We start from the raw sequence: 25,928 nt of genomic DNA on the forward strand, positions 1-25,928 counted from the left end.
ACAGTAATACTTTCAGAAGCCAAGGAGGCAAACTTTTTTAAAAATTATAGTGTTTAGGATCACAATAACATTACTGTTAACCTTAAGCAGAACAAGGAATTTAGGGCATGCATGTGGAGTGGCTGAGATTTATTGCTACTGTAGTATATGATAAATTTTTCTAAGGGTGTTTTCAACCAGCTTGTTTTCAGCCAAAATTAGTATGAAATTGGAGTCTATTTTTCTGTGATACATATTGAATTTCAGCTAAATGATTCTAGGGAAGATTTATGCATACATCCACAAATACTAAATAATACTAAATAATAAAATACTAATAAGCAATAAGGCAGTAGCTGACATTGGAAAAGTACATATTAGTCCCATAAATGACACTAAGCCAATCCAGGCCTGGGTGGGGCTGAGCCCATTGATTTTTGATGGCAACTGCCATGGAGAAGAATCTAGTGACTTTTTTGGATGTTTTTTGGACGTTTCTGTGGAAATATCTGCTAATAAAAACTGTACAGTTTTGGACTCGGTTTAACATCTGCACAAACACAGACTGGATGCAATACAATATTGTAATAAAATCGCCAGACCTGATATAGTTCACAAAAATGCGAGATGTTGTTTCAGTGGCTCCACCTGAATATTGGCAGTGGCAGACTAGATAAGGAATGTTACTGAATGCACTGGATTTAAGATCAGGATATTAAAGTAAATGCCTTTTTTGTTTGGGGGGAAAAATAATGTTTAAGAGGCAGTTTGAAAAATGAAGGTGTGATAGAAGTTGCCTGATGCATTATTTGAAACTAGATCTTTTACCTTCTACCATGAAATCAGGAGTGCATTATTTGTGTTAGATGTAGCTTTCTTCAAAGCCATCACTGATATTACCTACAGATAGAATGAAGAGTTAAAATTATCTGCATAAGCTGAACCAAAGAACGTCTTCCAGCTTAGTTTCAGTATCTTAGGCGGACATATTCTTATCCAGGAAGTTCTGGAAGAAGATCTTAATTCAAGTCTTAGTAGGGCACTGGGGATAAACCAAGGGGCATAGAGCAGCAGCCCCTAAACTTTTGGGCACCAGGAGCTGGTTCAGTGGAGAAAGGTTTTTTTCCATGGATGGGAGGCAGTGTTATTTTGCATACTGCCTGCATCCCACAGATGGGACTTTGCTTGTTTGCGGGGCCAGGTTACTGGCATGCTGTGCTGGTGCTGGTCCTTGGATCAGAAGTCAGGGACCCCTGGCATAGGGAACAAGTCAATACATTGTGGACTGCATTGTTTCTAAAGGCATTGTGTTTTAATAAGGGTAGAATGACACAACAGAAACGGTATCTCCTTGCTTCTGAATAATCTGCTCGTCTTTATTTGTACATCAAAATCCTTCGGAAAGAAAACCTATGATCTAAAGCAGGAGTGTCAAACTCCCAACAACACACTGTCACGTGATGTATCGCAACGTTTTCCCCCTTTGCTAAACCAGGGGTGGGCGTGGCCAACACATGATGTATTTGGCCTGGGACCACGAGTTTGACACCCCTGATCTAAAGGGTTTACGCCTCTCATCTGCATCTCCTAACTTAAGAAGTGGTTATGCCTAATCTTCTGTTGCTTTATGAGTCTATATGCCCCAGAATTATCGGTTGACCATTCCCCTTCTAGAAACATATTCCCCTTGAGGAGTCTAGTGCTTACTCAGCATGACAATTTGGAACTCAGCAAATATTTGTTGTACATGTGAACCATCAGCTGAAGATAAATCACCTCATTTTTAAAAATTATTTCCCTACAAATGTAAGGAAATCTGTGCCCTCCTTTCCTTTGCAACTAATCAAAACACTACATTTTTTTTCTAATATGGACCGAGTTTTAACATCTCCAAAAACACAGTACCAGGTGGCAGTTATTCCTGGCCACTGACCCATAAATCCTTGGGAAATTGTCTGAGAAGCCTGATGTGCAATGCATCACTTTTGCTAACATTAGTGGAAGTTTGCTGGTCTGTTAACTGGCGCAACACAAATAGAAGAACAACAAACCCATTTACTCCCTGCCCAGTTACTACGTGAGCCTCCAACCCTATGAGCAGTGAGCTTGCCTTGGCATCTGAACAGCTGGTCATTGCAGAATGGCTTCCCAGGGAACTGTAAAAACCAAATGTGGCAAGAGATAATTAATTGAAAGCAAAGACATCTGTTGTTAATTAATTTCCCAAAGCCTGGTTAACTCTTCCCTTACTCATGTCTGTAGAATTCCAAGCCAGCAATTTTCCCAACCAGACGGCCAAGCATAGGACATGCTTCAGGTGGGTAGCAAAATTATATTAGGGCAAAAATTAAGTAAATAAAAGAAACAGAAGATAAAAAATCTTATACTTTTAACGGATTTAAGGTGAATTCCAACGGTTGCTTTTCACATGAAATATCCTTTTGAGTGGTTAATAAGGTGAATGTTGGGTTTAACCTTTTATTCATATAATTCCCAAAAGATAAGGAAAAATTCTGTTCTTGAAATAATTTGATATCTAAATTACTACAGTATTTGCCATTTAACATGATTTTATTTTCAAAGTTTAAACTTTGTGTATATATTTGTGTTAGCATTCCTACTCTTATGCTAGATAACTGATTCACTGTTTAGAAACGTGTATGATTCTTGCATAATGTATAAAAACAATATTTTGGAACACATTTTCAAGACCCATTATTGATGGATAGCTGCAACTGGAAGCAAATTAAAATGTTCTTTTAAAGCAATTCCATATATTGATAATACAAGATAAGTGTATGTAAATTCCCCACACAGACCTGCATGTGTACACTATAAGGAATGTAAATTGTTGAAGTTTGTACATTCTAAATTTGAACAAGAGGCATTCTGTATGTATATTTTGTATTAAGGCAATATATTTATGTAAAAAAACATTTCAACTGAAATGTATAGTACTTTCAATTCCCAAACCAGTATACAACACTGAACAATTTTAAGTCAAAAGTGAAAAATATTTTTATTAACAATAACAACATACTACAAAGAGGCAGAGGACTGCCCTTACATGCTACAAATTGTCTCATCCACTGTCCTCAAGATACTGGATGTCTTAATATCATATTGTCAATTTTCTTTTTAAGAGGATATGAATTTTTTTTTAACAGCAAGTGACTCATATCCGGTGTCTTTGAGTTAGGTTTAGTGTTTTCCTGCTGTGGGAAAAAGCGAAGGAAGCAGTTTCCCTTGTCTTCTTTCAAACTAATAATCTCTCCCAATTCTGTTCAAAAGCTTTTTTCTGACAGATGCCAGTGGTGGCAAAAAAGGCTCTCAATGTTGTACATTGAAAATGAAGAGCGACATGTTCTGGTCACATGAAATGACACAATGCCAACACTGACATGTCCCTATCAAAGAACAAATGGAAGATGGAGCAGCAGGAATGAGATATGGGTCCCATCCAAGAATTCACAGGAAAGATCTGCTCCTAACTGCTGACAGATACCAAATGGATCCATGTTATTGTGAATGAATTAGCGGCTATTCTCTGCATCATGTTATTGGAAGAATTCAGCTGGTGTGCCAGGGATAAATCCAGAACAACTGCATAAAAATATTAGGTGAGCTGCCATTGCTTTGGATGCCCAGGAGGCAGCAAAATTACCAACTACTGGGCATCAGATAAGGCAGCAGTAACTGCCAGAATTAGAATAAACCCCTGCAGTTGGACCAGTAGGTGGAACATCTTACTATCATACTAAACACAGCCTGGGCATGTCTGCTATGAACTTTGGCTTTGTGTAATTGCTTCAGATTTCAACCAACCGGCATAGCTAGTTGTGCAACTATTCTTCTCTGGTATTTGGCTCAGGCAGCAGGAACTCTGCTATTCCCCAGCCTCCATGTGGAAAGTTCTGGTGTGAGGACAAAGAGAAAGAATAAAGACGATGACTACATGGAGATATCCTGTTACTTCAAACTTTTCATTGCAGTCTGGGGAAAAAAGAACCACATCTTCTAAACAGTTTCTGAGCCCAGAATCAAATCCAATAGAATTAACTCTGTCAACTTCTTCTATTCAGGTCTCTGGTTTCAAACTTGGAACTTCTCAAACCTCAGCCATCTGATAACTAAAGAAGAACAACAGAGACTTAATTAGCACAGTTTTCCCCTAAGGGTCCCACTTGGAGCTCCTGTTCAAGGATCAAGATTTGACTTCAGGAAGAAAAACAAAGGCCACAGCACTCCATGCAGATCTCCAGGCAATCAGCTGACTCGCAGCAGGCATCAATGATGCCACAATCCATGTCACAGGGCAGGTCACAATCAGCACATTCCCCAGAGCCACAGCAGCAGCAACAGATGCAAGAATCCTCAGAGCTGCAGGAGCCACAAGTGGCACAGTCCAGCATGATGTTGCAGAGGGTCAGGAACTCACAGAAGAGGCAGGAGAGAATACAGTGGACGCAGCAGTCTGGAATCAGAAAGAGACAAGGCTATCAAAAGCAGGCCACAGATAGCCAAGCACAAGAGGCTGAAATAGGGCAGGAAGGCTGGATCAAATTGGAAGGAAGGAGAAATAAAGGACAACTTTCTGCACAGCTAGAGCACAGCAGGATGCTGCAAAGGCATCACTCTGAAGCTCTAAGGATGCCAAGAAGAGCACTAACATTGCAACAAACCAATTGCACACTGGCATCTGAAAGCTCCTAGCACCAGCCTTAGGAGATGTTGTAAATGCCCTGCAGATGTAGATGATGGTGGCTGGGCCTCATAATATAAAATTCTTGCTTCCATGGATCAGAATAGAAACTAGTGGCCTGTGACGGGGCTGAATGTATGAGTGAGTAAGTGATTATTTGGGAGGCAAAACAACAACACCCCTAAATAATCTTTTGGCAGTTTTGATTGCAAGTCTGGAGTAATTCCAGATGCATAAGCTCATAGTACTATCAATCAACAGTGTAGCTAGTCCATCTTTCTATTTTTAACAGATTTTATTTCAAAGGTAAACAGGAGAGGGGAAGAAATACTAAGAAAATGCAGGAGAGTACCAAATATTGGATAATGCCTTCTGAGCTCTCGATAAAATCCCAGAGATAGTAGGGATGATTTTTGATGAAACCTTCCTGGTCTCAACTATTTATAGCACTGACAGGGGTATTTGTAACCCTCCTAGATTTTTGAAGAACTAAAGCCCCTCCACATCACTAGCATTAGCTCTTCTGGCAGAATTCCCCAGACAAAGAGTCCTTCCATCAAGTTCTTGGAAACAATGACCATTGTGCTTCTCTGGCAGAATAACCATTAGCCCCCAGTAAATTCAAGAGTGAAAGTATGTCTTAAAAATACCTTAAAACTACATTAAGATCTAAAATCAGTGCTTAAAAAAAAGATTGGGGGAAAAAATTGGGGGGAGTACTGACTACAATAGGTGGTGTGATGTTGAAAAGTGAACAGATTTGGATGAGGTCCTTCTGCGGAATATTCTTTCTTGATTTTGAGAGAGTTTTAAGGACAAGTGGCTGTTCAATCTGTATAGGATGTGCCAGATAAGCCTTGTTCTTCAAGGATATTGCTTACATAATACTAATCTCCTGCAGGAAGAATCCAGGATGACTGGAAACTCAATGTAAAACTTCCACTTTTGGCCGATTTCACTTAGGATTGTCCAAAGTCCAGGACTTTGGACTTCCCTAGGTGCTTTGTTTTTGGAAACCTTGAATAGAGATGAAGCCTATATTAAGATTTTCATAAAAAGTGTTGTTGTACAGGTAGTCCTTGGACTTGGAAGTTGGGACTGGAATTGCTGACACTAAGCAACAGTCTTAAGGCATGATGTCATTTGACTGTGCTACCATGACTTCCTGCTGACTTCACTTGTGGAAAGCTGATAGGGAATGTTGGAAATTGTGATTGCTGGGCTGCACTTCACTGTGATACCATAATTGTGATACCATGCCAAATCCCCAGACGATGATCACATGACTGTGGGGACACTGTGATGACTAGAACTCAGAGGACTGATCATGAGTCTTCCTTATTCACATCGTTGCAAGTTTGAATGATTGCTGCACGAGTGGTTATAACACATCTGCATTTCTCACATTAAAATGACAGGAAACCATTCAACTAACTTTTGGGAATTGTGGCAGGAGAGAAAGGCTGCAAAAAAGAAAGATTCAGGAATTGCAAATTGTTGTGGAGCTTCAACTGCTATTCTCCTAAATCATCTCATAAATAAGTGAGTATCTGCTTGCATTACTTATCCTCTTATTAACTTTCTTTCCCTATTTGTACAGTGTCTTCTAGATAGTAAAAACCATGTTTTTCTTTAAAAAATATACTCAGGAATGCAATTTGCAGGGGTGTGGAAAATACACAGTGAAGCAGGAGTTTGGCATTTATATTGAAAAACAAAATGCAAGTGTGTAGACAAAACACAGAAAGGAGCAATGGTATTCAAACTCCCGACTGCCTAGTTTCAAAAGCAGAAAACTTTTCCCGAACTTATGTTTATGCACAGCAAAATTGCTCTATTGTGATTTCTCAAATGCTATTCTCATACAGGGACACAGAAATAATTAAAGATAAAAGAATAAAGACAAGACTGCCAAGAACTTTCCTATTTTGGGTTAATGCTTTTGAGGACAGTGGACATATAAGTAATTCCCTTAGTCCAAAAAATACATGATGTCTTCCACCAACCTTTGGCCATCTCAGTGCCATAAACCTGAATGGAAAGGATACCAATATTGTGGGATCAAGCACTCATGTTTTAAAAAGCAGGCCCAGTTCTTAATAATCTTCCAAGGTGAAGAACCAGTTGAAGATTTAGAGCTGATATCCTATTTTAATTAACCAAATTCTGAAAGGGGAGGGAAATCCAAAACTAAAATGAACGAGCCCTTCAATCTTTGAAGTTGGATGAGAACTATGCTTTTCTCTTTCTCATCTTATATTCCTTCATTATACCTCTTCTGCCTCTATTCCTTCTGTTTAAGTCTTTGCAATCACCTGATTTCCCTCCAAAGCAGTTTTTTTAACCTTGGCAACTTTAAGATGAGTGGACGTCAACTCCCAGAATCCCTCCACCGAACATGGCTGACTAGGGGAATCCTGGGAGTTGAAGTCCATGCATATTAAAGTTACTAAGGTTACAAAAAAAAAAAAACTGCTCGAAGGGGATGGGGATTAAAGTTTAACCAATTTTACAGTCCTGGAGGCTGTTCTTGGTTTGTGTCACAAAAAAAAGACTGAGTGGGAACAAGCAAGTGGAAATAGTCATGCAAGCAGAGAGATACCTTCCTGTGCTTCAGTAGGGATCTGAGAGGATGCTGATTTGGAGCTGCTCTTGCTTTTTTTGCTGATATGGCTGTTGATGGAGTGATGGGACTGCAGTTTCCGATGAGGCTTCTGGGAACTTGATAGTGATTTAAGTTCGGAACATAAGATCCCATTGCCAGCCTCTCCCTTAGAATTGCTGAGGTCATCTGATATATATCCAGCACCATTTTGTAGCAACGAGACAGAAGTTAAGTCTGAAGGAATCTGGACAGTGACTCGGCTTTGCGGCTGACCTGTAGCAAGAGGAAAGACAATTTTTTTCTTTAAAAACAATCCTAATCCTAAGTCAACGTACCAAGTTTGTATACATCTTGACTTGATAGATAACATAAGCTGTTTAAAAAAGAAGAAAAAGAAATAAACTTTAAACAGAAAATAATCTTGCTTTTATTCAGTGTCAAGGAAATGCTCACCATTTGGATTTCTTTCAATTTCCTGGATGTATTTTCTTTCTTTTTCAGTTATTATCACCATTTTATACAGAATATTAAGTTAACTCACCAGTTGATGCACACATTTTAAAAAATCTAACCAGACTTTATGTAATAGCTATACCTCTGCAAAACTGGGTAGAGGCAAAGTAATCTGTGGAATCTGTAGCTAATTTTTTTAACCCTTAGTTTCAAGACCAGGAATGATCTTTTGAAATGAATCTGGATAAAAACAAACATACAAATATGACAGCATAAAATGATACCTGTAGCTTCCACAAGATTAAATTGGGAGTTGATGTGCACATAAGATTTATGTCATCCAGGTCATGGTTGTCCCAAAAGTGCTTTTCCAAGACACAACTGGACTTTCTGTTTAAAACAAAAAAACTCCAATGTCCAGTTGCCTCTTGAAAAAGAACGTTTGGGACATGAGATTTATCTTATCTTGAATCAAGATTCTGTGCTATCATTTTTGATAATGGCATTTTATTATTGGATCAAAAGAGAATAAATAGACTCCTTGGAATTTTTTCTATTTCTTGTTATCATTTCTCCTATGCATAACTTTCTCATAGAACAATTGTTTTATTGACTTTAATTTCTCAGAAAGCATTTTGAGAAATAACTAGTTATTTTTAAAGTCTACTTTCCCTCTTCAGTCCTTATTGCAATTAAATCTATTAGCTAGGTATGTAACTGAAATTGTTTCCAGCAATATCCTTTCCTGTGACTAAGATCTTTTTGAATCTTAACTCATAGAGGAAATAAAGCTTCTTAATAACAATGATTAAAAATCTCGTGTTATTGCTTCTGTTTCAGGGCAACTAAGGGATTAGCAATGATTTGTCCCATTATGAGTCAGCTCTCAGAGAATTAGCTTTCCTTATTATCAGCTTCAGCTGTGAGCAACAAAGGTTGGTCACAAGTTAGCAGAGATAAATTTCTCTCATGATAGATGCAAACAAACATGATGTAGTAATCAAAGACAATTATGCTGTAAGGTAGGACAGCAGCTGTTCCTATGAGGAGCAGTAAAAAAGAAAAAGAAAAAAGAAGCTAAAGATGAGGTTGCTCCTTTTCCCTTAACAATAACAGTTCTCAAAGTCTGACACAGCTAAAAAGTCCTTCAAATGCAGGACAATGTTCTCATGTACTACGTATACATAGAAATTTACTGTCTGGAAATAATTTTTCTTCAAAAGTTAAAATAGTATGGTCTTTTTAAATAGTGGCTATCCCAAGTGGGCCTTCATCAAATCTCAAAAAAGATCCTACAGGAGCTCCTCCATAACAGACAACACAAGAAACAATAAAAGAACCAATGTCATCATTCCATATATGGCAGGAATATTGGAAAAGCTCAGGAGGATCTTTAGCCAACACAACATACACGCACACTTCAAACCCAAGAATACATTAAGGCAGAAGCTTATCCACAAGGATGAAACACCCAGACACAAAATGAGCAACATGGTATATGCAGTACAATTGTAGTAAACGATGTGCAGATTCATACATTAGGGAAACAAAGCAACCACTTCATAAACGCATGGCACAACAAAGGAGAACAAACTCATCAGGACTAGATTCCGTAGTCCATCTGCATGTAAAAGACAAAGGCCACTCTTTTGAAGAGAGCAAAGTCAACATTCTGGACAAAGAGGAGACCTTGATTTGCAAGAGGGGTCAAAGAGGCCATCTATGTCAAAACTGAAGAGTCCTTTCTCAATAGAAGAGGAGGGATATGACACCTTCTATCTCTAGTCTACAACACAATCCCTTCCAACAGTTTCAAAAAGGTTCCACACCCATTTGCACTACTCAGATGACACTGACAACATAGATAAACCTCCAGGTAGCCTCAACAACTCTCTAAAAGAATGCAAATTACCAACTGTCTGCAAAGAATATAAATGCTTCCATTCCCTCACCATCCAGTCAGAGCTGAAGAAGTTTCTTGGATGAGAAACAAAATATCTTCAAAGAAAAAAAACAGACAGTCCAATTGCTCGTTGAGGCAACCATGATCTGGATGACTGAGAATCTCCATAGATGTTTTTTAAAATAGGTTTTAGACTATATATGACAAAAAGCTAAACTAAACATGTAGATTAAAGTATGATATTAGGAGATTTAACCAATCATTTTTTCTGCATTTCAAAAATTTCTAAGACCTAAAAAGTGAACATCTGTAAATCAACAGGGCTTTTAGTAAGCATTAAAACATTCATTCTCCCTTACCTTCAGTCTCATTGGGGGCTGCTATCAGGCAGAAAGTTGGAATAGAAGTACATTAAGTTAATAATAAATAGTAATAAAATATCAAATTCAGAATTTTTAAGAATGATTTATGAGTTTTAAAACTCAGAAAATTGTATTGACCACATGCCAAAATTGAAACTATGTATAATGCAACATAGTTTGCATGAAAAGTATAATTTAAATACTCATTCTGTGCCAGTTTTTTTTTTAAATACACATTTGGAAGTATTTCCATTCAACTTTAATTGCATTTATATACTAGTAACTGTGCTCAGGATCACAGCAGAAGTCCAAAACAAACATATAGAAGCCCCTTAAGGAAATTGAGTTATCTGGGAAAAACTGCTTGAAAAATACAAACATTATCCTGATTTTTAAGTCTTTCTTGGTGATGGTGCGAGAGCAGAACTCCTTGGCTGTATGTAATGCCTTGGGCGATCAGCCTTTTCTGTGTTAAGCACCTTTGTTGTCTTCTCTGAGCACTGCTAGACAAGCCCAGTGCTGGCTGACCTGTTATTCAGCTCTTCTCCACTACAAACCATTTGACAATAAAACAGCAATTGTGATTGTAAACTGTTGTCTAGCTGTAACTGTGTGGCTGCATTTTCTTCAGTGGAACTTACTAGGTATTTATGGCTAAGAGATCATATGTATACATGCTTAATTTGCCACTTCACCAGCACACCAGATTTCAAATGATATATACCAGTTCCTTGAGGAGTAAGAAGTAACCAGATCTAAATGGCAACCACTCTATTGGAGGCAACCTGTTAACTGATTGTGGTTTGGCTGTGAATGTTCAAGACTCCTTTAAGCATAAATTGAGAAAAATTTTAATTTAAAGAGTGAAAAATAATGGCGGTGCTTTAACTAAACTCTTTTAGGGCATGATATTTTGAAGTCCATCTTCACGCAGATGAGGTTCTAATTTTGGTGCATATACACTGCTCAAAAAAATAAAGGGAACACAAAAATAAGACATCCTAGATCTGAATGAATGAAATATTCTTAGTAAATACTTTGTTCGTTACATAGTTGAATGTTCTGGCTACAAAATCACACAAAAATTTATCAATGGAAATCAAATTTAGCAACCCATGGAGGTCTGGATTTGGAGTTACACTCAAAATTAAACACACTACAGGCTGATCCAACTTTGATGTAATGTCCTTAAAACAAGTCAAAATGAGACTCAGTAGTGTGTGTGGCCTCCACGTGCCTGTATGACCTCCCTACAACGCCTGGGCATGCTCCTGATGAGGTGGCGGATGGTCTCCTGGGGGATCTCCTCCCCCACCTGGACTAAAGCATCCCCCAACTCCTGGACAGTCTGTGGTGCAATGTGGCATTAGTGGATGGAGCGAGACATGATGTCCCAGATGTGCTCAATTGGATTCAGGTTTGGGGAACAGGCGGGCCAGTCTATAGCATCAATGCCTTCATCTTGCAGGAACTGCTGACACACTCCAGCCACATGAGGTCTAGCACTGTCTTGCATTAGGAGGAACCCAGGGCCAACCGCACCAGCATATGGTCACACAAGGGGTGTGAGGATCTCATCTTGGAACCTAATGGCAGTCAAGCTACCTCTGGCGAGCAGAAATGCCACCCCACACCATTACTGACCCACTGCCAACCCGGTCATGCTGGAGGATGTTGCAGGCAGCAGAACATTCTCCACAGTGTCTCCAGACCCTGTCAAGTCTGTCACATGTGCTCAGTGTGAACCTGCTTTCATCTGTGAAGAGCACAGGGCACCAGTGGCGAATTTGCCAATCTTGGTATTCTCTGGCAAATGCCAAACATCTTGCATGGTGTTGGGCTGAAAGCACAACCCCCACCTGTGGATGTCAGGCCCTCATACCACCCTCATGGAGTCTGTTTCTGACCATTTGAGCAGCCACATGCACATTTGTGGCCCACTGGAGGTCATTTTTCAGGGCTCTAGCAGTGCTCCCCCTGTCCCTCCTTGCACAAAAGTGGAGGTAGTGGTCCTGATGCTGGGTTGTTGCCCTCCTACGGCCTCTTCCATGTCTCCTGATGTACTGGCCTGTCTCCTGGTAGCACCTCCATGCTCTGGACACTATGCTGACAGACACAGCAAACCTTCTTGCCACAGCTCACATTGATGTGCCATCCTGGATGAGCTGCACTACCTGAGCCACTTGTGTGGGTTGTAGACTCCGTCTCATGCTACCACTAGAGTGAAAGCACTACCAGCATTCAAAAGTGACCAAACCATCAGCCAGAAAGCATAGGAACTGAGAAGTGGTCTGTGGTCACCACCTGCAGAACCACTCCTTTATTGGGGATGTCTTGCTAACTGCCTATGCTTTCCACCTGTTGTCTATTCCATTTGCACAATAGCGTGTGAAATTGATTGTCAATCAGTGTTGCCACCTAAGTGGACAGTTTGATTTCACAGAAGTGTGATTGACTTGGAGTTACATTGTGTTGTTTAAGTGTTCCCTTTATTTTTTTGAGCAGTGTATTTTCTACAGTCGATATATCTGGAATGAACAGGATATACAGAAAATGGCCTGGTTCACATATTTATGCCATGGACTTTTACCAAGTGTCATAATCAACTGGGTTCACATAATATACTAAAACAAAGTCCTCCAAAACCACACTGTCACTTTAATACAATATGTGAATCAAAACATATCGAGCTTTTTAAGAAGTGCTACTCAAAATAATTGGGAAAAGGTAACGAAGCACTTTGTACATTTTTGAAGAATTCCTCCCAACTTTTTCAGTGTTAGTCAAATGTTTAACTTTCAGTAGACTATAATTAAGTAATGTTTCAATGTTCCTGTAATCAGAAGAGTACAGAACAATCCTTGGGTATACAAAATGTGTTGAAGCTGTTTTAAAAATGTTGATTTAATAGACAATGGACAGATCCATGGAAAAAATTAAATTATCTTGGCCAGGAAAGATATTTGAAGGGAACAAAGTGTAATTTAAACCAATTATGAACTATAAATACATATGAATTGTATATGTATGCATGTGCGATTATCTCCATCCCTCTCAACATTCTGAAAGTCCCTCAAAACCTGGCTATATTATCAGGCCTGAGGGGACTGGAGAGATTTGTGAGATTTTCCTTACTGTAATTAATATCTTATCCTCCTTTTAATGTTTTTTTTTTAAATGTGACTTTTATAGTTTTTTAATCGAGTGCTATATACCACCCAGAGTCACTTTCATGTGAGATAGGTGACTATATAAATACAGTAAGTAAGTAAGTAAGTAAGTAAGTAAGTAAGTAAGTAAGTAATAGCAGAATCTTGTTAGGTCAGAGCAAAGCAAAAGTTGGTTAAACAAGCAATGAACCAGCACATCCTGCCCCCGCCAGTAGATCATGTATTTTGGGGAGGGAATAGATTGTACATTTCCTCTCTCTGATTTGTAAAGCAGCAGTGAATTAGCACAAAGTGTTGAAAGCTAAAGGCACCAGGAGCCAATTCAAGAAACAGAAGCTATATTCTTTCTGGGGTGTCAACGGGACAGCACTCCTGAACTTCTCAGATGAAAAGGGCCACACTGAGTCATACTGAGAGACCACGCATGGCCTTCAAGCACAAGATGCTCCTTGTGTCAAGATACTGAGGAGAAATGAGGAAATGCACAGTAGATGCCCGGCTGTACAATCCTAATCTCTTTAGTTACGAGTAACCTATCAAAAGGGTGCTACTCGTACTCAAATCTCTATTATGAATACTGGAATCAAAGAGAAAACAAGTAGAATGGAATGCGTGAGGATGTATTAATATTGTGGTTTGCACTTATGTATACATCTTTAGATGAATACAGAAAATATCTAGCTGCTTTGATTTTGGTTTGATCAATAAAATTGGATGCTCGGTCCTGCAAAAGCACTCTGTGTAAGCAGCAAAACTGAACTACTCTCCTTCTAGGGAAATCATTTATAAGCAGAATTTCATTACAAACCCAGTGGCAAACACATAGAGAATGCTAAGATAGACAGATAAAATATCAAAAGAATTTAAGTCAGAACTGTTGATGATTAATAATAGTTGTATGAAATAAGCATGAAAGCATTCTGTGAAGATTTTCTTCCTTAAAGAACAGGACAGAATGGAACAATAATTTGGCTTTCTGTAAGGATTGTTTTCCTGGAAAATAGATAGAAACAATTTCTGGCCAATGAGTACTTTTCATGATTATGAAACATCCACCTCTAACAATTTTAAATTTTATTTTAAAAACTTCTAGAACAGCAGCCCCAAACTATTTGGGCACCAGGGACCGGTTCTGTGGAGAGAGGTTTTTCTGCAGACCAGAGGGGGCATGGTTTTGTATGCTGCCTGCATCCCACAGATGGGGCTTTGCTTGTTTGCATGGCCCAATTGTGGCATGCCATGGCCCGGTGCCACTTCACGGATTGGAGGTTGGGGACCCCTGATCTAGAACACTTTTCAATTGATGATCTCAAAGTATTCCAAATCAAGGCTTGGGTGCATTTTATGATATTGTCCTATCCTCTTAGCCACAATTATCCTAAGTTAATTCATAACTATGAGGCTATGAACTAAGAGGACGTATGTACTGCTGCATATTACATATATCACATATACCCTATGTATACTGTATTACAATTAAAATTGAATGAAGTTTACATTCCTTTAGACTACGTGTTAGGAGTACAGTCTCTTCACCCTTAAAAAAAAAAAAGAAATTATTTCTTAAAATACAGTTTATTTTTTGACCCATCCATGACCCAGGTATGCAAACATCAGTATTCTGAAAACAGTCTGCACTGTGGTTTCCTTTCTGCCTTTTTGTGACTTTGGAAAGGCTGCACTAGCATGCTAATAGCAATTTTTCATGAAAGTTTGTTTCTAATAATGGTTGCCAAGATCCAACTATATCTACAACTATATCTGCAGAATAAAGAGCAAGTTCGATCTTTGTATGTAAATGCTTTCTGAGAGGAAAAACTTTCAGCTTACATTTAAGAATGACTTTTGTTGGCTGAGTTCAATGGAGCCCAAGAGAATATGGGTTTACACACTGACATGACCTTAACTGCAATGACATGGGTGAACCATTCTAATCATCATTATTTTAGGGATAAAATTATAGAGTGGGGACTCACCTAATCAGATAATTACAGGTGGGAATTTTGCTGATGATAAAGAATTTTGTTCCTAGCACGTTATTACAATTTTTCTTGGCCCTCCAACAGTCTCCCTTTTCAAACCAGACCAACACCCTGTGCTCAACTAGCAATCTCAATTATTTCCAATGGTCTCTTTGATTCGGATTTATATGGTCAACAGGCAGCTTCTCTCAAACAAGCTCACCAAAGAGAGTGAGAGTTTAACTCAAACTAATATATATATATAAAATAAACCAAGGAAATTTGTCTTCCACATTTATAGATAGAAAATGTAAGAAATGTTATTTTTATTATTTGGGGGGAGAATAGATTTTGTAGCAAAAAGTTTTAACTCAAAGGCTCAGCCACTGATGTTTGAAATAGCAATGTAGCAATAGCACTTAGACTTATAATACCGCTTCACAGTGCTTTACAGTCCTCTCTAAGCAGTTTACAGAGTCAGCATATGCCCCCAATAATCTGAGTCCTCATTTTACTCACCTCAGAAGAATGGAAGGCTGAGTCAACCTTGAACCAGTGAGAATCAAACTGCCACACTGCTTGCAGTCAGTAGCAGAAATATCCCTGCAGTACTGCATTTTAACCGCTGTCCCACCATGGCTCTTGTGATGATATGACCCTTCCTTTGAGTTGGCTTCAACTACATCCATACTGCTATAATGTAAGTTGGGCTACATTATATAAAAGTTGCTTTATTCCTACATAAAGCAATCATGTAAAGAGAAGTGGTTTCTATATTAAATTTCAGAGATACTATGATTTTAGTACTCAACTCAGTCTGAGCACTGCCCTTCAACTGAGCTCAACTGGCAGCTACATAGACACTAGCAGGCAGTTTTCTAAATAAAAGTGGAGGAAAAGATTACCACTGTTTGCTTCTAATTTGCTTTTTTTATTTCCCAATTTATCCTACAGACCCGAAATTGCTATCTATCATTACTGTTAGTCTCACATTTGAGAACAAACCAAGTTTGTCCCTGCTTCAAGCCAAAATAAGCTTCCAGGCTCAAACAAGCTCACCTCAATGCTTCTACCTACTGAAAAGGTCACCTTTCTACTTTTGTTATATGTTGCAAGTTAAAATTCAGTTTTAATAATTCAATATGTTAATATAACATATACAAAGCAAGCCTGATTTAAAAGTTGCCAAACTGAAGACATAGGTTTGCCATAAGTTTGAGTATACCTAGCCAATCAAGCCATTAACTGAAATTGACATAAAAGGACACCATGAATAGGATTAGGATTGGAGCACATGCATTTTATAGTTTTCTGCCTGTTAATGAAATTAGATAAATGAACATTTCTAAAAAACAAACAAATGAATTTCAAATCAGGGAAATCTATTCATTTCCCCCCTAAATTATTTAGATCTCATCAATTGAGAGAGCATTTGAAAAAAGCATACATCACTTCTGTTGACAGCAAGAACATCAATGTTACAATGTCATATCAACAATAAATAACATAGAATTTATTAAGGTTAACAACAACAGTTCAAGGAGGTTTGTTTATTATATGAACCCTATGCTAATTGGAACCATTTATAATATTCTATAGCATGATGCCAAGAATTAAACATCAGCATAATTCATAAATAAAATTACCAACTGCAAAAATTAGCCAATACAAATTGTAATGTTTTTCCGGTATGTTGGGAGATTGTAAAGATATGTGTTTACATTAGCATCTTTATCAAATTTGCATATTTTTTGGTCACAAGCTTTTGAAGAAATTGCGAAACCTTTCATAATAAATCCTGCTTTGAATTATTGACCATATTTGCTAAGTCATATAATATTCTTCTAAAAATTAAGAATGAAGAAATAAAATTAAGAAATAAATACTAATAAATAAAAATATTTAAATAAATAAAAAATATTCAGTTTTTCAATTGCCTGCCCAGTTTGTTATCACCCCCAAAATGTAGAATTGAAATAAAACTTTCAGTTGATCAGAGGTATTTAAATCTGTGGGAAACGGCTGTACTTGAAATTTTCAAATGATTACAAAGGGTCTTGAAAAAGATCTACTATAAGGGACCTTTTTCCAAATTTTATTATGGTATTTATTAGCTACATTAAAACTGTTTTCCCTAAAAAATATTACCTTGTCTGTAGAATATTTGTTCTAGAAAGAACAAATAGACGCTTCCATTCACTCACTGTTTTACATACACTTGCTTTCATTTTTTAAAATGTTATTTTGCCACAATTTATTTTTCATTTGGTAACTTTGTTTTATTTTATCGGGATATTTTGTTTCTCAATTTAAAAAAGGAAAGTAAAAAGATGATGTGATAGGAAGGAAAAAAACATACACGTCACTGCCTCTACTATTGTGAAGTTGCCCTCGGATTCTGTATTGGATGAAGAATTTCCATTCATCGGGGATCTATGAGACATTGAACGTTCTTCCAGTGAGATTTCCTCTTTCACAACTGTGGTCTGATTTTGAGAACTAGGAGTAGAGGTTATGAAGTTTGAAGTTGCTGATGCTACCTCTGAAGTTGGCCTGGAGGAAGGGCATGAGTTTGTATCTTGGCCTGAAAGAGAAAAGAGAGTTTCAGAGTGAATATAGCTTACTTATATTATGGACAGCTTGTGACTTCAGAAAATTCAAGCTGATAAAAAGTGGAAATATCATTACAGAAGTGTTTGTCTCTCTTTTACATACACATGCCTGCAGAGATAAATAGGAATAGAAAAGTGGACTTCATTGTCTGCCATCCCATTATATATTATCATATATCAGCAGTGGCTAAATAAAAAGTAAATGGGCTTGTGACCCTCTGTTATTTGGCATGCAGTTCATCTGCCATTTTCTGCAAGAGTAAAACTGGCCCACTCTTCCTCAGAATCTCCCAATGATCTGTAGCATCCCGATTTCATATTGGCTGCCCTCTTCTCACATACTACTTCTTCCACAATGAAAATGAGAAACGGAGTAGCACAAAAAAACAGTCCTGCACTTTTGAAACTGTAGGACAAATGCTTTATGGCATCCTTATTTTGATTCTGTATTTAGTATTCAAGTATCCCTATTTGGGTTTTTTTTTTCCTGGGCTTCTATTAGCCCAGCCTTCTAAATTCTATAGATGGAAGGATTTGTTAGGCTGGTATTTAAGCCTCACAGATGGAGACTAAAACATATGAAGAACAGTTGCAAGAATTGGATATCTCTAGTTTAATGAAAAGAAAGACTAGGGGTGATATGATAGCAATATTCCAATATTTATTTAAGGGGCTGTCACAAAGAAGACAGTTCTCCCTGTTCTGAAGGAGAACAAGAAGCAATGAATGGAAACTAATAGAGAGAACCAAGCTAGAACAAAGGAGTTATTTCCTGACAGAACAATTAATCAGAAGAATGACTTGTCTCCAGAAGTTGTGGGTGCTCCAACACTGGAGGTTTTAAAGAAGAGATTGAACAAGCATTTATTTGAAATAGCAATAGGACTTAAGACTTATACACTGCTTCACACTGCTTTACAGCCCTCTCTAAGCAGTTTACAGAGTCAGCCTATTGCCCCCAACAATCTGGGTCCTCATTTTACCCACCTTGGAAGGATGGAAGGCTGAGTCAACCTTGAGCCTAGTGGGATTAGATCTGCCAAATTACAGTCAGCCGGCACTCAGCAGAAGTAGCCTGCAGTACTGCGTTCTAACCACTGTGCCATTGCAGCTCTTTGGTATAGGCCTTCCTGCATAAACAGGGAGTTGAACTAGAAGACCTTTAAGGACTCTTCCAACTCTGCTATTCTGTTAAATAAGATCCATCTGGACGTACTGTATATACAGTACACATGTGACAGGATATCAGTTTAGTTTAGAAGTAGACTTATGTATAAGCCCGAGTGCTCCATCCTCCTCTCTCATGTTTCCCCTTTTAGGGCACTGCTGGATTAGTATAGTGTTGAATCAGATTACAATATCATGTGCTTCAGACATCATGGGAAATTATGGCACAGTATCAAAAAGAAAAAAGGAAAGGATTTGTGTATGGCTGGACTGTGTACAAATATAGTATATACCAAGAAATATATTGTAAAAGTGGATTAATAATACTATTTTATATATGTTCCTACATTACTATAATTAACTTTAAACTCATTGTGTTTAGATTTTAGTATTACTAGTCATCATTTCTCTATTGAAGTCTACATAAGTTGGTCACTTTTTTGTCCATTTATTTTAGTCCACAGAACACTCAAAACTGAAATAAAGGGTCTTTCAAATATTGAATTAACTCAGCCATATATGTGCCTCATAGCAATTGCTCCCTTTTCCTTTCTGGCAAAACTCACCAATTAAAAAGGCATTGAGGTCATTTGTGAAGCAAGAACAGTAAAGTATGTGTAATTGGGAGATAGCTTGATGAATTGTTGAATTTTATTGGGTAGAAATGGAACCTGTTGAAAGAGAGGAATATCAAAGCATGAGAAGAAAACTTGAGATTCACTGAAATCAGGGGCCAAATTCCCATGGAGACCCTGAGATGGCAGGCTGACAAATCTCTCTTCACCCATAAAACATCTTCAGTTTCACCCACAGCACTATTTCTTCCTACTCTCTGGGCTCCTTCCAGCTCCTGCTGGGCACTCAGAATAGCAACAATTTGCACACAAGATGAGCAGCTGGATGCACCAGCTTTGGAGGGGTGGAGTCACATTTTATATAAAGTAAATTACACCTTAGGTGAAGAGAATAAGACCAAACACCCATAATTACACTGCCGGTAACAATAAGCCCTCCTTGCAGCCAGGCAGGGGGCTGAAGCCAGGAAGCAAGAAGCTTGGACCCATCATTATTCTGAATAGAACAAGTGGTCCTACATGCAGGCAGTCAGGGAGGAAGAAGGCAGACCGCACACATATAATTTTAGTCATTGTAACACAGGGCCCAGTATGAAGACTGAGGGATAGAGTCTAGGGGTACTGTCGTTAACAAGCTATTTTCTATGTGATTCAGAAACATCTGCATAAACAAATGATTTGAGGTGACTCATACAGCAGCATTGTAGAAGTGTTCCCAGAAATGGTAGTTTTGTTCAGTGTCAGAGTGCTCTAGCAATTGGCAATCTTCATCAAACAGAAGCCATCACTTTGTAATGTAGTGTAAGCTCTTCCCTTCCTGAACATTTACTTTAATAAAGAAAAGCTGGCCTGTCCTTTGAAATACAAAACAATCCTGTTATTATTATCACACTGGAAACTTCAGCCATGCTTTTGCAGCTCATGGGAAAGGTCTCTTTTCTATGTGAGGAATTTAATAAATAAAAAATAAATAAATTTCCAAAAATCCCTCTCCTCACCATCACCTGTTGCTTCTGTTCATCTTCCACATTTCACTGTCCTTTACATAATCCTGCCCCTCTCCCATCCCAATAAAGTGTGGGGACAAACTAAATTGGGAAATTACCTAATTCCAAGAAAGGCCCCATTGGACTCTCCAGAGTTCAACTGCATCGTCATTTTTAAGTTGACAGAAGTGAAACCAGTTTAATATGGTCTTCAAATCTGCTCATCTTCCAGACTCCAAGTGTTGCACAATATTAAAAAATAATAAGTGAGCCAGCAAAATAAGAAACATATTGTAATGCAATCATATAATTATATTTTAATTTTAATAAAATGAAAGTAACATGTAGTTGAACCTAGTATTTGTGCTGCCCACAGCCATAACTTTTTAGGATATGGTTTAAACTTGCTATCCAAAGGCCAATTATGTTCCTTAGTTCTACATCATTTGTGGGGCCCTGTGCCATATGGATCCAGTCAGGGGTGGGATTCTACCAGTTTGCACCTATTTGCTAGAACCAGTTGTTAACATTCTAAGCAGTCTGGAGAACCGGTTGTTAGAAGAAATTACTGGCTTAATCCTGTAAGGAAGGCAGGAAAGAAACATTCTGGTGTTGCTTACAGAAACTGCCTCTCCATTAACCCTTATTACATTTTTGGCAGGACTAGACTTCCTGTCTCAGGAACATCTCTGGAGTTTTTTTTCCTTCCTTTGCTTGTGTGGAATGACCATTTAAAGTTACAATGACACTGAAAAAAGTGACTTATGACCATTTTTCACACTTACAACTATTGCAGCATCCCCACAGTCATGAGAGGCCAGGCGAGGAGATGCGTGCCTCGATGTGAGTGATATTGAGTTGGCCACACCCAGCCAATAACATGACCACCAAGCCATGTCCACCCAGTCACATGACCACCAAGCTATGCCCACCACCTAAGCCATGCCCACCGAACCGGTTGTTAAAAATTTTGAATCCCACCCCTGGATCCAGTGCTTAAGTAAGAGATATTGGAGGTGATACTTGTGTTATTCACTGTACTCTGTAAATCCTGAATTATCTGAAACACAATATTAAACATGTGATTAAAAAATAATTTAATAAACTTCATTTTAAAACTATATATTTAAATATAGTATCTTTAAACTTGCATGGCTAATAGACTTTTAGCAGTAGATTAGTGCTAAAGTTGTCTACTATTGTAGCTATTATGGAAAATTGCTTCCTGTGACTTCAACAAATAGACCAGACTAGAAAATCAATGCTATTCAGGTAAGTACTACTTTTATTGTAAAAGCTATAATGAGAAAATCTGGCACATCTGAATATGCTTTCTCCTTGTTCTCTTTAACATGTGGTAAAGTGGGGACTCTCATTTGATGGAGCTCAAGGTACCAAACCTCCAACAGTGTGTAAAGATGTGCTTCATTAAAATAGCAAAGGAGGGAGAATGAGCTAGTAAAACATTTCTTACCAATTTTAATTTAACACCCAGTTACAAAGCATTAGGTATTTTGCTCATATTTAACATTCTTTTTATTGCTGTTATACTTTTCTCAGTCAAAGAGTTGAATAACCACTTGCATCTGGTTTCTCTTGTATCTAGGATAAAAAAAGAAGTAATGTCTCCTAATCCCAATATTTTATTTTATGATTATGATGATGCTTAGAGATTTGCAGATGTTGCAGTCTTCCCTGCAGGATCTTATTAACTGAATCAGTAATACCTTAACTCTACTCAGATGCCACAACCAAATCATGCTTTTGCTCATTTACCTTTCCCATTACCACGCAGTTCATGGTTTTCCAACAATTACAGATTGCCATAAAGTTTGAATCAGGCAGGTATTTATTCCTAAGAGGCAAGAAACCTCTCGGGTTTGTTTTTGTGTGTGTGTTCATGTGTGGTTTTTTTATTCCTACTCATTCAACATTTGGGGAGGAGAACAGTTTTGTTTTCCTTTAAGGTAAGAGGAAGGATATGGTAGGGGTTTGGGTATTTTTATTTCAATTATGTTAATTTAGATATTGCATGCTCAGTTTAAGTGAGCTGTTTACCTTGCCTTCATTGTTTTGTACATTGACTTCTGCATTTGTATTGTAAATACAAGCAGTGTGGAGCCGTTTTGAGCCAAAAAGCAGACCCAGAAATATGCTGCAATATATATTACCTGCTAAATACAACTTGCCTCTATAATTAGAAACTATACTTTTTAGTACTTTTCTAATTTTGAATTGGAAGCAAGCTGGTTAGCAATAACTACCTAAGTACAGTGAGAATCATGGATTATCATCCAAGATGGAGATCCTGTTGTCAGAAGTTGGCAAATCTATACTTACAAATCTCCTTCATTATTAGCCATATTCCAAGCCAGGGAGAGGCTTGCAATTGTTATTTGGAAAAACTTGAAGAGCCACAGATGTCCCATCCCTGTTTCGTGTTATTTAATAAGACTTACTCTGATTTACAGAATGCCACCTATTATCAAGTGAGTGAATATTCAAACAACATCTTCTGATAATTTATGTGATCATAATAACAGCCAAATGTTCCATATTCCTTCTGCCTCTAACTCAAAAGAGTGGATCATTTACTTGGCCTTCCCTGCCTCACAGATTCTCTTATCAGATCTATTATGCACAGGTAACTATAAATTGCTTTGATTTTATCAGGAGCAGCACAGAGGCATAACTTCTTTTAGCTAAGCAGACAGGCTCATGCAGTTTTTCTACACACACACACACACAAAGATGGAACAAATCCTTCAAAGAGAACTGAACTGTTATTAAAGAATATCACAAACCACATAATGTATTACCTATACTGCGGTATATCTCTTAAATAAACAGGCCTCACCCTCCAGACAGAGGTCTCCAAACTTGGCAACTTTAAGACTTGTGGACTTGTGGACTTCAACTCCCAGAATTCTCCATTGTGGAGTTGAAGTCCACAAGTTTTAAAGATGTCAAGTTTGGGGACTCCTGCTCCAGAATAAGAAACTCGAAGAAAACTACAGCTTTGTAGAAGAGAAAAAGACCAGGCCATGCATTAAAATACCTTGCATTTTCCCTGATCTGTTTCAGCTGTGCTTAAAGCAATGCACTCTGTCATATTTCAAGAAAGAGCTCTCTGAAAGACTTCACACACATGAAGCTTGGTGTCTAAAAACAGGAAGACAAATATTGGTTTGGCCAACCATTTCCTCCCTCCTCAATACTGGAATTATTCTAAGGCAAACCTCCCATTCTAACATTTTTATCAGTGAAAGATTAAACAGTTCTTTCAACATATTGCTCTTTAAAACTACTGTAAGGAATACCAGAAACTTCATACAATTTACAAATTTTTTTTTACACTCTACAATAATTTATTGAAAGATTTTATAGACATATACAACATGTATACTTATAAAAAAACATACGCATACACACATAGGCACAGAATACTGTGCCAAAAGAATAGGGAGTCAAGCTATTCACCAAAGCCCCTGAAGACACAATAAGAGACAATGGATGGAAAATAATCAAGGAGAGAAGCAATCTAGAACTGAAGAGAAATTTCCTAACAGAACAATTAATCAGTGGAGTGACTTGCCTCCAGAAGTTATGGATGCTCCAATACTGGAAGTTTAAAAAAAGATGTTGGACAACCATTAGTCTGAAGTGGTGTAGGATTTCTGCTAAGCAGGGGGTTGGACTAGAAGATGTCAAAGGTCCCTTCCAACTCTGTTATTCTCTTATTATTCCTCACTATAATCTTGCCAAACTAAAGCAACTGTTGACATCACTATAGATACACTCTGGAAATCATTAAGGAGCAGGGGTGGGATTCTACCAATTTGCACCTATTCGCTAGAACCAGTTGTTAACATTCTAAGCAGTTTGGAGAACCAGTTGTTAGAATAAATTACTGGCCTAATCCTGTAAGGAAGGCAGGAAGGAAACATTCTGGTGTTGCTTACAGAAACTGCCTCTCCATTAACCCTTATTACATTTTTGGCAGGACGAGACTTCCTGTCTCTGGAACTTCTCTGGAGTGTTTTTCCCTTCCTTTGCTGGTACTTTGCTTGTGTGGAGTGACCAAAGTTACAATGGCACTGAAAAAAGTGACTTATGACTATTTTTCACACTTACGACTGTTGCAGCATCCCCACAGTCATGAGAGGCCAGGTGTGGATATGCATGCCTCGATGTGAGTGATATTGAATTGGCCACATCCAGCCAATAACATGACCACCAAGCCATGTCCACCCAGTCACATGACAACCAAGCCATGCCTACCACCTAAGCCACGCCCACAGAACCGGTTGTTTAAAAAATTGAATCCTATCCCTAATTAAGGATGATTTCTTTTCTTTCTCCCCTCCCTCCCTCCCTCCCTCCCTTCATTCTGTCTTAGAATAATCATATTTTAGAAACTAAGCAATGTTTGGAATTTATATTAGTCATTCTAATGTTAAGTTGGGCTGCCCTTGAACCGCATTTGGAAGCTTCAACTGCTGCTGAATGTGGCAGCTTGGGTGGTAATTGTTGCCAGTTATTCAATGTATGTAGTGCCTCTAGTTTATGAGCTGCTAGCATGCTTCTGGGTGCAGTTCAAAGTACTGGTTTTTCACTTTAAATCTCCAGGGGACATGCCTAACATCCTCAGGATTTGATATTCCTAAGTGAAGCTCAATGGATTTCCATAACACCAAGAAATTGTGAGTTGAAGATTGCTTCACTCAAAATATAGCCAACAACCACAGTGGAATGAAGAGCCCGCAAGTGAAGCCACCTCTTCATAATTCCTCTTGGATAATGAGAGGACTTGAAATCACCCACCAATGCTTCAGATAATTATTTCTTGAAAGGAGATCATAAGATAGTGGTTTCCAATGGTTTAGAGCTCTGGGAGATAGGGGAATAGTCATCTTCTCAAACTGCTCTTGGTGTCTTGAGTTTGCATACTTCCTTTTATAATTACTTTTGGAAATTGCTATTTTTGCTTTTCTGTAATAGTATGTAGGAATGACTTTGAAGAAGGAATGTTGAGGAAGAGATGCTGCCTAGAGGATGATTATTAAAAGAGGAGATAGCCCTGTAAGGTTCTTTGTTTTTCAAGAACTGGACACACCATAGTGTAGCAAATCTGTAAGCAATGCTTTATTGCAGCACACATGTTCCCCAGGTGTGTGCTATGGGTTACTGCTCTGGGTCAACTCCACTCTTCTATACTGGGCCACATATCCCCCTGCCACATGCATATGTCTTATCTTTATACTTAGTCTTTTAATATTCAGTTCAAACAAGAATCTTAAAGTCTATAAATTAGAATAAAATTTGCCTTTTCCCAAAGGTTCTTATACTAATTGGGATCAGATGCTGTTTTACTATGGTGGTTCCTCTTCTACTTTCTACCTAGCTCCCAGCAAAGCTATAAACTCCAGACAGGACTCCCACCATAATATGCT

General features: G+C 38.1%; 1 protein-coding gene across 2 annotated transcripts in view; it reads right to left on the bottom strand.

The window, feature by feature from the left end:
* Positions 1 to 2,531: 2,531 nt before the first annotated feature.
* MDFI (MyoD family inhibitor) overlaps positions 2,532 to 25,928 on the bottom strand; it is a 55,813-nt gene continuing 32,416 nt past the window's right edge. The window contains exons 3-5 of one of the 2 annotated variants that reach the window (XM_026720004.2): positions 17,495 to 17,719; positions 7,284 to 7,559; positions 2,532 to 4,453 (exon numbers count right to left, since the gene is read on the bottom strand). In XM_026720004.2, coding sequence (XP_026575789.1) covers positions 4,197 to 4,453; positions 7,284 to 7,559; positions 17,495 to 17,719 — 758 coding nt within the window. In that variant the 3' untranslated portion in view covers positions 2,532 to 4,196. The remainder of the gene's footprint in view (positions 4,454 to 7,283; positions 7,560 to 17,494; positions 17,720 to 25,928) is intronic. The other variant, XM_087929517.1, reaches the window with a different exon arrangement.

Source organism: Pseudonaja textilis, chromosome 3 (genome assembly GCF_049901715.1).
Source record: "Pseudonaja textilis isolate UNSWEBS1 chromosome 3, rPseTex1.2, whole genome shotgun sequence".
Classification (NCBI taxonomy): Eukaryota; Metazoa; Chordata; class Lepidosauria; order Squamata; family Elapidae; genus Pseudonaja; species Pseudonaja textilis.